Source organism: Microcaecilia unicolor, chromosome 6 (genome assembly GCF_901765095.1).
Source record: "Microcaecilia unicolor chromosome 6, aMicUni1.1, whole genome shotgun sequence".
In the NCBI taxonomy this organism is placed as follows: Eukaryota; Metazoa; Chordata; class Amphibia; order Gymnophiona; family Siphonopidae; genus Microcaecilia; species Microcaecilia unicolor.
This window is the reverse complement of record NC_044036.1, coordinates 281,953,709-281,966,127: the sequence shown is the minus strand read 5'-3', so window position 1 is coordinate 281,966,127 and position 12,419 is coordinate 281,953,709. Positions and strand designations below refer to the sequence as shown.

The 12,419-nt window shown below is 47.3% G+C and overlaps 1 protein-coding gene across 1 annotated transcript in view; it reads left to right on the top strand.

Annotated features, from left to right (window-relative positions):
• PMPCA (peptidase, mitochondrial processing alpha subunit) overlaps positions 1–12,419 on the top strand; it is a 42,766-nt gene that overhangs the window by 13,144 nt on the left and 17,203 nt on the right. Inside the window, exons 6-8 of the mRNA XM_030207632.1 lie at positions 418–518; positions 1,528–1,791; positions 2,393–2,485. Of these exons, the coding sequence (XP_030063492.1) occupies positions 418–518; positions 1,528–1,791; positions 2,393–2,485 (458 nt within the window). The remainder of the gene's footprint in view (positions 1–417; positions 519–1,527; positions 1,792–2,392; positions 2,486–12,419) is intronic.

Here is a 12,419-nt window from a genome sequence, read left to right as displayed (position 1 = left end):
GAGCCTTAAACAGTAGGGAATAGGGCCAGTTATAATTATCTAAACTAAAGGTGCACAGATAGATCAAGTAGTGTGCCGAAGGTTACACAAAGCCTGTGGCAGAGCCAGGATTAGAAGTCAAGTCCTAGGACATCTTTTGACGTATTTATATTTGATGCTATGCCTGGGTTTTAGTAAGTGATCATGAAAGGGGATGGGATTTGATATACCTCCTTTCTATGGTTACAGTCAAAGCAGTTTGCATATTACAGGTACTTGTTTTATACCTGGGGCAATGGAGGGTTATGTGACTTACCCAAAGTCACAAGGATCTGCAGTGGGAATTGAATCCGGTTCTCAGGCTAAGAACATAAGGCTGCTGCACTAATTATTGGGATACTCCTTTACTCAGTCTGCCTGATTTCCTTTTTGATATAGAAGAAGAAATTGAGATGACACGCATGGCTGTAAAATTTGAGCTGGAAGATCTGAACATGAGACCAGATCCAGAGCCACTGCTTACTGAGATGATTCATGCGGTAAAAGGAACCTAATCACCTTGCAAAACTAGATTTAATTCTGGCTTATGTTTTGTTAGACTGTCTCTTTATTTTTCTTAGATGTATATTATAGAAAACCTTGTGCTAGTGTAATTAGAGATTAAAAGGAGGTGGGGTGGCAAGTCAATAAAAGTGTTAGATAGGCATCATTAATCTGTATGGCAAGTCAAAAGCAATAGATAGGCATCATTAATCTGTATTTCTGGAATTTGTTGCCAGAGAATGTGGTAAAGGCGGTTAGCTAAGCAGAGTTTTAAAAAGGTTTGAACGGCTTAAATTGGACTTAGGGAAAATCCACTATTTCTGGGATCAGCAGTATAAAATGTTTTCTACTTTTATGGGATCTTGCCAGGTATTTGTGACCTGGATTGGCCACTGTTGGAAACAGGATGCTGGGCTTGATGGACCTTTGGTCTGTCCCAGTTTGGCAATACTTATGTACTTAAGGTGATTAAATCAGTGTATGGAGATGAGACCTGAGTTTTGCCTGTGTAACTGCACTATGCCTTTTAGCTTCTGTCTCCTCAAGTTCCATGTTTACCAGTCAATATAAAGGGCTGCAGCTTATGTTCTGTCTAGAACTAACGACACTATATCATATAATTATGATTTCTATTAAAATTATAGAGAAAATTCAAATGTTAATCTCTCAGAAGAGTATATGGTGGAGGAAATTTTGGTTAGTTGCTGCTTCTTCTGTGAGGTGGAGGCTTGATGTTTCTGTCTTGTGCTTCAGCTCTTTGTGTCTCCAGATTTCAGTTTCATATTAGATATCTTCAGCATTACACTAGCTTTGATGATTTGAGCTTGTTTATCTAAAGTGTAAACTGTTACAAAAGATTCTCCTGATTAGATTTGTTAGGAATGGGGCTGTATGCCAAAATTTCTATTCTTTCTTTTTATACAATGATTTATAGGGGTGTATTACAGCCAAAACATATGCTTTTTATGGGTGTGATCTAGATTAGACTATTCTTCTTTCTCATAGGCTGCATACAGAGAAAACACAGTGGGTCTTCCCCGGTTCTGCCCTGTGGCAAACATAGAACAAATCGATCAGAAAGTCCTCCATGCTTACTTGAGGAATTATTACACTCCCAGCCGGATGGTGCTAGCAGGTGTAGGAATTGAGCATGAGCAGCTCACAGAGTGTGCCAGGAAGTACTTGGTTGGAGTAGATCCAGTTTGGGCTTCAGGAAAGTCCAAGGATGTGGACAGATCAGTGGCACAGTATACTGGTGGAATCATCAAGGTAAAATAAAAACAGTGGTAAAGGTAATATACTGCAGATGTGCCATCCATCTGAAACTTGAACTTTTACACTGTTGCAGTAGAGCAAACTCTGCCCAAGCTGATCGCATTGTGGTTCCCTTTTATGCGCTGCTTTTTTTTGGGGGGGGGGGGGGGATATGGAAGAGATTTCTCATTTTGAGAGCCACCATTTGTTTATATAGTTGTATCACAGTTCTAATTTGTTAGTCTTATCAGTAAAACTTTCTGAATTTGTTTTTCAAAAATAAGTCAGTCCTATCTTAAAAGAAATGATTCTTCATACTCTTGTCACTGGACTGGCTTTTCTTGACATGAGATGAAGATAATACAGTAAATGAATTGCTTTCTGGGATAGGGAGAATGTGCAACACATGCCACCAGAGAAGAATGAACAGATTCCCTTTATTACAGTCTTAAAATCAAGCAAGGGATTTCCCTAACTTAAAGAATGCAGCAGGCTTGTCTAGCACGTTCACACTGTAACAGCCTTAGGCTGCTGTGGTTCCCTTTTTATAATTCATACATTTTTACAGTTTTTCCTGATTGTTGGATAAAGGATTTCTTCTTTTGCTTTGTTACAGATTGAAAAAGACATGTCCGATGTTAGTCCAGGTCCTACCCCAATTCCAGAGCTAACCCATATCATGATTGGACTGGAAACCTGTTCATTCTTGGTGTGTATCACAGAGGGGTTAATGGTGTTCAGATTACAGTTCTGACCAGTGGGGGTCGATATGATCATGCAATGCCCCTTTTCCTCATCGACCCTCCAGACCGGTCAAGACGCGTGGGTTATGCTCGCCTACCAGCAGAGGGAGACTGAGAACACTAACTTCAACTATGTACATATAACCTGTGCCCATCCCACAAAAGCCAGTATTTTCTCAGTCTCAGCAGAGGGTAGACAGGCAGCCTGTGCAGCTTGTCCGGTCTGGTAGGAGTCAGGGATCAGTTGAGAGTTTTAGCCTGGTCTATTGATCGTTCCTGAGGAACTTCCCTGTGCCTGGACTACTCTGTGTGCTGGGGATTGGCGGTGCCGGTGGGGCCTGCCATTGTCCCCCCTGGGGTGTCACACCCGGGTGGCCGGGTCCCTCCCCCGAGCTAGCTCTCCAGTTTGGGCAGCTTTGTGCCTCGGCTGCAGTTTTTATATTGCAGCCTTGAGTGCCAGGGATTTAATAGCAGCAGGGCTCAAATGGTGCTGCAATAAAGTTTAAAAAAAAAAAAAAGACCCAGACGGTGTGGAGAGCTGTGCAGCTGCACTCCGGAGTGCCGGAGCTGGGCAGCCGTTCAAGTTGAGCTGTGAGTGGCTTCTTTGGGTGAGTTCCCAGTTCTTTTACCTTTGGGGAGGTTTTTGGCGCGAAGATGTCCTCGAAGCCGCTTCGCTGTCGTTTTTGCGCTCGTCGGGGGGTCGACGCGATTGGCGGTTCCTGCCGCTTTTGCGGGGAACCGAAGACTCAGGCCTCCGCTCCGCCGGTGTTAGCGGCGGAGCTTCCCGCGCCAGCCTTGCAGGAGGTTGCAGGGGCTTCGGCTAGCGGTTCAGCGGCGGTCCCGGTTTTGGCGGGAACCGCCGCCATTTTGGATTCGGGCCCGAGAATCCCGGATTTAGTCAGCGGCCCTCAGGGCAGCCCGGTGGCTGGTGCTTCGGGAGGGGACGTTTCGGGAAGGATGGGTTTCCCTCCGGAATTTGTTTGGTCCTTATTTCAAGCCTGGCAGGCGGGACCATCGCGCACGGAGCCCCTTAGTCCGGGGGCGGGCTTGAGCGCTAAGAGGCCACGTGTTGAGTGGGCTGAAGACCTGGACTGTTTTTCTCCTCCAGAGTCAGAGGGCGACTTTAGTCCCCTGGAGGAGGAGGAGGGGTCCTTGTCCGGACCAGATAGAGAGACAGTGCCCGGGGAGGATCCGTCGGTGGTCCGCATTTTTCACAGGGAGGAATTGGCGGATCTTATTGAGCAGGTGTCTACTATGCTCAAGTTTGACCCGGCAGTAGATCCGGCTCCCTCTGAAAAGCAGGACCCGTTGGTTAAGGGGATCCGCAGGGTATCTCGGACCTTTCCTATGAATGCGGATCTTAGAGAGATGGTAACGCAGGAATGGCTCTCGCCGGAGGCACCTTGTAAGGTGGCACGGGCCATGGCTAAGCTCTATCCCCTTCCGCAGGAAGATAGAGACTCTTTAAAGCCTCCAACTGTGGATGCCGTAGTGACGGCGGTGACCAAGGCTACTGCAATTCCTGTAGATGGAGGGGCTGCCTTGCGGGACCCTCAGGACAGGAAATTGGAGACATTTCTGAAGCGCAGTTTTGATTTATCGGCGCTGGCTTTGCAGGCTTCAGTTTGTGGAGGTCTGGTGGCTCGAGCATGTTTCCGCTGGGCTGAGCGGCTGCTAGATGCTCCGCAGGTTGATAGAGCTGCCTTAGTGCAGGATTTGGCAAAGTTGGAGATGGGCTCGTCCTTCTTGGCAGATGCGCTATATGATTTGTTGCGTGCATCGGCGAAGAACATGACCCTTGCAGTGGCGGCTCGAAGGGCCCTGTGGTTGCGAGGCTGGCTGGCAGATGCCGCGTCCAAGGCAAAGTTGTGTTCGCTTCCCTTTAAGGGCGCTTTGCTTTTTGGAGACGAATTGGATAAGTTGGTTAGGGGTCTTGGTGACACTAAGATCCCGCGGCTTCCAGAGCTTCGGCCTAAGGCGTCTAGGGGCGCGGCGGTGCGAGGCCGTTTTCAGGAAGCTAGACGGTATCGGCCGGGTAGGTCCTCGGGGGGGTTCCGGGGTCGTTATTTTCAGAGAACCCAGCCCTTTCGTGGGGGCCGCCGGGGGGGGGGCGAGCTGCCTTTTCTGGAGCGGCCAGTACGTCCCGTGGGTCGCAATGATGGTTTGGGGGTCCAGCCTCTGGTTCGTGTAGGGGCTCGCTTGCGCTTGTTTTACCAGAGGTGGGCCCAAATCACGTCGGACCAGTGGGTGCTGCAGATAGTGCGAGACGGGTACGCGCTGGAGTTCGACGGTCCTCTGTCCGATTTCTTTCTCGTCTCTCCCTGTCATTCAAGGCGCAAGGCAAGGGCAGTGCGAGACACTCTGTCACGTCTGGTAGATTTAGGTGCTGTGGTGCCGGTTCCGCCAGAAGAACGAGGTACCGGTTGTTACTCCATTTACTTCGTGGTGCCAAAGAAAGAGGATTCTTTTCGGCCCATTTTAGACCTCAAGAGGGTCAATGCGGCTCTAAAGATTCCTTCCTTTCGGATGGAAACGTTGCGCTCGGTCATTGTAGCGGTTCAGGAAGGGGAATTTCTGACTTCATTGGATTTGACAGAAGCTTATTTACACAACCCCATTCTAGAGGCGCACCAGCGCTTTCTTCGTTTTGTGGTGTTAGGGAGTCACTTTCAGTTTTGTGCGCTCCCGTTCGGCCTGGCTACAGCTCCTCGCACTTTCTCCAAGGTGATGGTGGTTGTGGCAGCGGCTTTACGGTTGCAGGGCATTTTGGTGCATCCGTATCTCGACGACTTGTTAATTCGAGCCAAAACGCAGGCGGAGAGCGAGGTGGCTACCGCCCGGGTGGTGACCTTTTTGCAGTCGCTGGGTTGGGTTGTCAATCTGGCCAAGAGTCACCTAGTTCCGTCACAGTCGCTGGAATATCTGGGAGTTCGGTTCGACACGGAGCGAGGCCGGGTGTTTTTGACGGCTCCTCGCATTTCCAAACTGCAGATTCAGATACATCAGCTCCGAGCTCAGAGGGCGCCTGCGGCGCGGGAATATCTTCAGGTGTTAGGTCTGATGGCTGCGTCTATAGAGGTAGTCCCTTGGGCCAGGGCCCACATGAGACAGTTGCAGAGTTCGTTGTTGACTCGTTGGTCCCCTCAATCCCAGGAGTTGGAGGAGCGGTTAGCGCTGCCGGAGAGGGTTCGACGCAGCCTCCGCTGGTGGCTTCACACTCCGAATCTAGCGAAGGGTATGCCGCTAGAGGTGCCGAATTGGGTGGTACTGACCACGGATGCGAGTCTGTTAGGCTGGGGGGCGCATTGTCTAGGGCAGGTGGCCCAAGGGCGATGGACGTCGGTAGAGGTGGCGTGGTCCGTCAACCGCCTGGAGACTCGAGCAATTCGGTTGGCTCTTCGGTCCTTCCAGAGTCTGCTAGAGGGCAAGGCGGTCAGAGTTCTTTCCGACAATGCCACGGCCGTCGCTTATGTGAATCGGCAGGGGGGGACGAAGAGCCCGGGATTAGCCGTAGAGGCGGCGGAGTTGTTGGGGTGGGCAGAGGCCCATCTTCAGGCTCTTTCGGCAGGCCACGTAGCAGGAGTGGACAATGTGGACGCGGATTATCTGAGCAGGCACATGTTGGATCCCGGAGAGTGGGCCCTCCATCCCTCAGTGTTCGAACGGATAGTGTTGCAGTGGGGTCGGGCGGTGTTGGATCTCATGGCATCGGCCGACAATGCGCAGGTCCCGCGGTACTTCAGTCGTCGAAGAGATGCTCGAGCCGAGGGTCTCGACGCGTTGGTTCTGCCGTGGCCGACTCAGCAGTTGCTCTATGTGTTTCCGCCGTGGCCGCTGGTGGGCCGCGTGGTACAGCGGATCGGTCGTCATCCCGGCTTAGTGATTCTGATAGCGCCCAATTGGCCTCGTCGGCCATGGTACGGAGATCTGATGCGGTTGTTAGTGCAGGATCCTTTTCCCCTGGGGTCTCAGGTGAGACTGGTGCAGGGACCGATCGAGATGGCCGACCCCTCTCCATTCTTGCTTACGGCTTGGCTCTTGAAAGGCACAGATTGAGAAAGAAGGGTTTCTCGGCCAGAGTCATTGATACAATGTTGCGATCGCGTAAGAAGTCCACGTCGTTGGCTTATGTGCGGGTGTGGCGCATCTTTGAGAGTTGGTGTCTTGAACGGAATGTTGTCCCTTTGCGGGCTTCGGTGATGGAGATTTTGGAGTTTTTGCAGGATGGTTTGGACAGGGGGCTCTCCCTTTCTTCCCTGAAGGTGCAGGTTGCTGCTTTGTCTTGTTTCAGAGGTAAGGTTGGAGGAGTCTCCTTAGCAGCTTCTCCGGATGTAGAGTGGTTCCTGAGGGCAGTGAAGTTGATTCGGCCGCCCCGTCGTCCAATGGTTCCGCCTTGGGATTTGAATTTGGTCTTGGAGACTCTGGTGGGTCCTCCGTTTGAACCATTGGCGTCCATCACATGTAAGGATCTTACCTTGAAAACAGTTTTTCTGGTGGCCATTGCTTCCGCTCGGAGAGTATCAGAGTTGCAAGCCTTGTCTTGTAGGGAGCCTTTTCTGTCCTTTGCGAAAGAGAAAGTGACTTTGAGGACGGTTCCTTCCTTTGTTCCTAAGGTGGTTTCAGCGTTCCATGTGAATCAAGTGATTTCGTTACCGGTGTTGGGGGATCGTTCGGGGGATGCCTCTCAGCGTCGGTTGGCTAAGTTGGATGTTCGGCGCGCCTTGCGGTCCTATTTGAGCAGAACGCGAGATTTCCGGGCTTCGGATAGGTTGTTCGTTTTGTTTGGAGGTCCCAAGAGAGGAGCTGCGGCCTCCAAGGGGACTCTGGCTAGGTGGTTGAAGGAGGCTATTGCCTCGGCGTATTTGTTGAGGCGGCGTTCGGTGCCCCCGTTGCTTAAGGCGCATTCAACTCGGGGGGGTTGCCGCTTCCTGGGCGGAGAGTAGTTTTGTTCCTCCGCAGGATATTTGTAAAGCAGCGGCATGGTCGTCCATTCATTCCTTTGTTAAGCATTATAGGATTGATGTTCAGGCAAAAGAGGATGCAGGTTTTGGAGCGGCTGTGCTGTCTTCTGCGTTTCGAGGGTCCCACCCTTAAGTTTCTACTGCTTTGGTACTTCCCACGCGTCTTGACCGGCCTGGAGGGTCGATGAGGAAGGTGAAATTAGGCCTTACCTGCTAATTTTCTTTCCTCGAGACCCTCCAGACCGGTCAAGAGCCCGCCCTATGGATTTCAGAGATATTGTTCGTATCAGAAGTATTTGAGCCGTGTTCTGCTATGACTATTCCTTTTATCTTTCATTGGGTCGGAGAGTTTTCTTCGTCCATAATACTTGACAGAGCGGGGCGCTTGACGTTCCGTCTGTCTGAGCACACTGTTGGTGTTGTCTATTGGTTTTCCAGGTACAGGGGTTTTTCTACATTCAGAGTTCAGGTTGCAGGGGGTTTTCTCTGCTTTGCTAAGTGTATACTGGCTTTTGTGGGATGGGCACAGGTTATATGTACATAGTTGAAGTTAGTGTTCTCAGTCTCCCTCTGCTGGTAGGCGAGCATAACCCACGCGTCTTGACCGGTCTGGAGGGTCTCGAGGAAAGAAAATTAGCAGGTAAGGCCTAATTTCACCTTCATTTTGATCAACATTGGTTTCCTGTGTACTCCTGAATTAAGTTTTAGATCCTTCATCATGGTGCAAAGGGCATATTACCAAGGAGTTCCTGAGCACTTTGCAGACTTGTTGATTTCCCTGTTCTCCAAATTGATCACTCTGTCTGAAACTTTTAGACAATTGTGTTGAAGCAATGACACTGAACAATCTGTTCAGTGTCATTGAAACCTGTTTTTTTTTTTTTTTTGGGGGGGGGGGGGGGGGGGGGGGTAGGTATTTAATATACTGCCTTTCTGTGGTGTAACCAAAGCAGTTTATATATTCTGTTCATGGTGCTTTCTCTGTCCCTAGTGGGCTCACAACCTAATTTTTCATACATGGGGCAATGGAGGTTTAAGTGACTTACCCAGGGTCACAAGGAGCTGCATTATTTTTTTAGTGCCACCCATGTGGAATAGTTTGGCATCAAGCTTTAAGACTGGTGTCAAACTATAGAAAGTTTGTCGGGCCTTAAAACCTAATTTTTTTTTTTTTTTTTTAATGTAGTATGATCCCAAATAATGTTGTGGATTATCTTCTTTTTTAACTTCTTATGGTTGCCTATGCTGTGCTGAACAGGGACTGGAGGCATCTCGTAAACGTTCTGTAAGCTGTTTTTTTCTCTCTCTTATGTGTACCTAATTTTAATTTTACTATTTTATTGTATCCTTTCACCTTTTCTGTAATGTTATTGTAGCCTGCATCTAATATAATTTTTTATGATTAAATATTGTAAACTTTTTTCCTTATAACTTTTACATATGAAAATAAGAATAGCCATACTGGATCAGACCAATGGCCCATCTAGCCCAGTATCCTGCTTCCAACAGTGGCCAATCCAAGTCACAAATACTGGCAGAATCCCAAATAGAACAACATTCCATGCTACCAAACCCAAGGCAAGCAGTGACTTCCCCCATGTCCATCTCAATAGCGGGCTATGGACTTTTCCTCCAGGAACTTGTCCAAACCTTTTTTAAACCCAGATATGTTAACCGTTGTTACCCCATCCTTTGGCAGTGAGTTCCGGAGCATAATTATTTTTTGCATGAAAAAATATTTCCTCCTATTTGTTTTAAAAGTATTTCCTTGTAATTTCATTGAGTGTCCCCTAGTCTTTATACTTTTTGAAAGGGTGAAAAAATCAATTCACTTTTACCCATTCTAGGACTGGAGGAGTGGCCTAGTGGTCAGGGTGGTGGACTTTGGTCCTGGGGAACTGAGGAACTGAGTTCTATTCCCGGCACAGGCAGCTCCTTGTGACTCTGGGCAAGTCACTTAACCCTCCATTGCATGCCGCATTGAGCCTGCCATGAGTGGGAAAGCGCGGGGTACAAATGTAACAAAAATAAATAAAATAAAATAAAATACACTGCTCAGAATTTTATAGACCTCAATCATATGCCCCCTCAGCCATCTCCAAGCTGAAGATCGCTAACCTCTTTAGCCTTTCCTCATATGGGAGGAGTTCCATCCCCTTTATCATTTTGGTCGCTCTTCTTTGAACCTTTTCTAATTCCTCTATAACTTTTTTGAGATATGGCGACCAGAATTTGGCGCAATACTCGAGGTGAAGTTGCATCATAGATCAATATAGAGGCATTATAATATTCTTGTTTTTATTTTGCATCCCTTTCCTAATAAGTACATAAGTAATGCCACACTGGGAAAAGACCAAGGGTCCATCGAGCCCAGCATCCTGTCCACGGCAGCGGCCAATCCAATTCCTAGCATCCTGTTGCTTTTTTGGCCGCCGCTGCACACTGTGCAGAAGATTTCAGCATATTGCTAAAATGACACTGTTTATTTACACCTTATATAAGTGCAAACAAAGAAACTGACACCTATTATAAAGAGGAATAATCAAAAATTTTTATTTTTTTCAACTGTCCTCCCTTGGACAGAGGCAGTATGAGAACATCACACTGGAAGCAAAGTATACTCACAAAATATATATTCAGCAGTAATACAGAGATATATGTTTGCTCAGCAGTAATACAGAGATATAGGTTTGCTTTGCTTAAGATACATATACTCTCCTCAGTTTATATACACTTACTTTCGTACTACACCCAATGCCTGCACGTCAGCAACCCTTTCCTTTGAAGCCTGCCTGTTCTTTCTTTTCTTCCTTATCTACAAATGCCAGCAACATTCTTTCTGCCTCCTTGCACAGACTTTCTCTGCTTCACACAAGGCTACCCAGCTCAAGGCTGATTCTATGACTCCCTTATTATTTTCACAGGTTTGTGACTCATATCTCTTTTGCCTTAATACTTGCATTCCACTGACCATAGGAACTTTCTTTTTTCCTCATTATATTTAACAACACCTATATCTTTTTCTTGGGTGCTGATGCCCAAGGTGGACCCTAGCATCAGGCAACTATGATTTGGATTATTCTTCCCAATGTGCATCACTTTGCATTTGTCCACATTAATTTTCATCTGCCATTTGGATGCCCAGTCTTCCAGTTTCCTAAGGTCTTCCTGCAATTTTCACCATCCGCATGCATTTTAACAGTTTGAATAGGTTTGTGTCATCAGCGAATTTAATCACCTCGCTCGTGGTTCCAGTTTCCAGATTATTTTTAAATATGTTAAATAGCATCAGTCCCAGTATAGATCCCTGCGGCATGCCACTATTCACCCTCCTCCACTGAGAAAAATGGCCATTTTATCCTACCCTCTGTTTTCTGTCCAATAACTAATTCCTAATCCATAGAAGGACATTGCCTCCTATCCCATGACTTTTTAATATTCTCAGGAGTCTCTCACGAGGAGCTTTGTGAAAAGCTTTCTGAAAATCTAGATACACCACATCAACCAGTTCACCTTTATCCACGTGTTTATTTATACCTTCAAAGAAATGAAGCAAATTGGTGAGGCAAGACTTCCCTTGGCTGAGCCCATGCTGACTCTGTCCCATTAAACCATGTTTGTTTGCATGTTCTGTAATTGTATTTTTATTTATTTATTTATTTGTTTGTTTGTTTGTTACATTTGTATCCCACATTTTCCCACCTATTTGCAGGCTTTATAATAGTTTCCACTATTTTCCTCGGAACTGAAGTCGGGCTTATTGGTCTGTAGTTTTCAGGATCATCTCTGGAACCCTTTTTAAAACTCGGCATTACATTGGCCACTCTCCAATCTTCAGGTACTACGGATGATTGTATCGACCGATTACAGATCACTAACAACAGATTAGCAATTTCATGTTTGAGTTCTTTCAGTACCCTGGGATGTATATTATTCGGTCCAGGTAATTTATCACTCTTTAACTTGTCTGTTTGGCTCAGTACATCTTCCAGGTTCACAGAGATTTCTTTCATGTCCTCCACATTGTCACCCTTGAAAACCATTTCTGGGACAGGTAGATTTCTTACATCTTCTTCCGTAAAGACCAAAGCAAGCAATTCTTTCAATCTCTCCGCATTGGCCTTGTCCTCCCTGAGTGCCTCTTTTGCTCCTTCATGATCTAATGGTCCTACAGATTCCCTCAGAGGCTTTCTCCTTCTGATGTATCTGTAAAAGGTGTTTGTTATTCCATAGCATCTCTCTAGACTGGCACAGATGGGTTATGCACTCTGACCACCAGATGGAGACTGAGAACAAACTGAGATTCAAGTGAGCCTATAAGTGGGCTTTGCAGTCCTCAGGAAACCAGTATGTTCTCAGCAGATGGAGGAGTGGTAAGCCTGTGCAGTTGGTTACTTGTGGACCCAGTAGTAGTAGTTTTCTTTCTGGGGCTACTGGGTAAGAGAAAACATTTTCTTTATTAAATAAATAAATAAATAAACAGGGAAAATAAAAATGCCAGAGGTAGCTTTGGATTTTGCTTCCCTCTTGTCTGCCTGCATGGTAGGTGTTGAGGCCTGCGGGGGTCTCTTTTGCGCCAGGTGTGTTAAACGTGGGTGGCCGGGTCCCTTCCCCACTTGGACCCTGCTGCATGTACCTTTGGTTTGTGAGCCTCAGCTGTCAGGCAGACCAGCAGTTTGGAGGTTTGGAGTGCTGTAGGGTCTCCCTTGCTGCTACTTTCTGACCTGAGTGTCAGAAAAAAAAAAGTGTCACCAGTATTTTACCGCAGGGAAGCCGCATGTAAGAGAAAAACAAACAATGAGAGTAGCAGACTTTTTTTTTTTGGGGGGGGGGGGGTTCTCTTCAGTGGTTGTTTTCCTGCTGCCCCGAAAGTTCTCGGGGCAGCCGTGGAGTTCCCGTGTTTTTTTTTTTCTTTCTTCGTGGCGATGTGTTAGCGCCT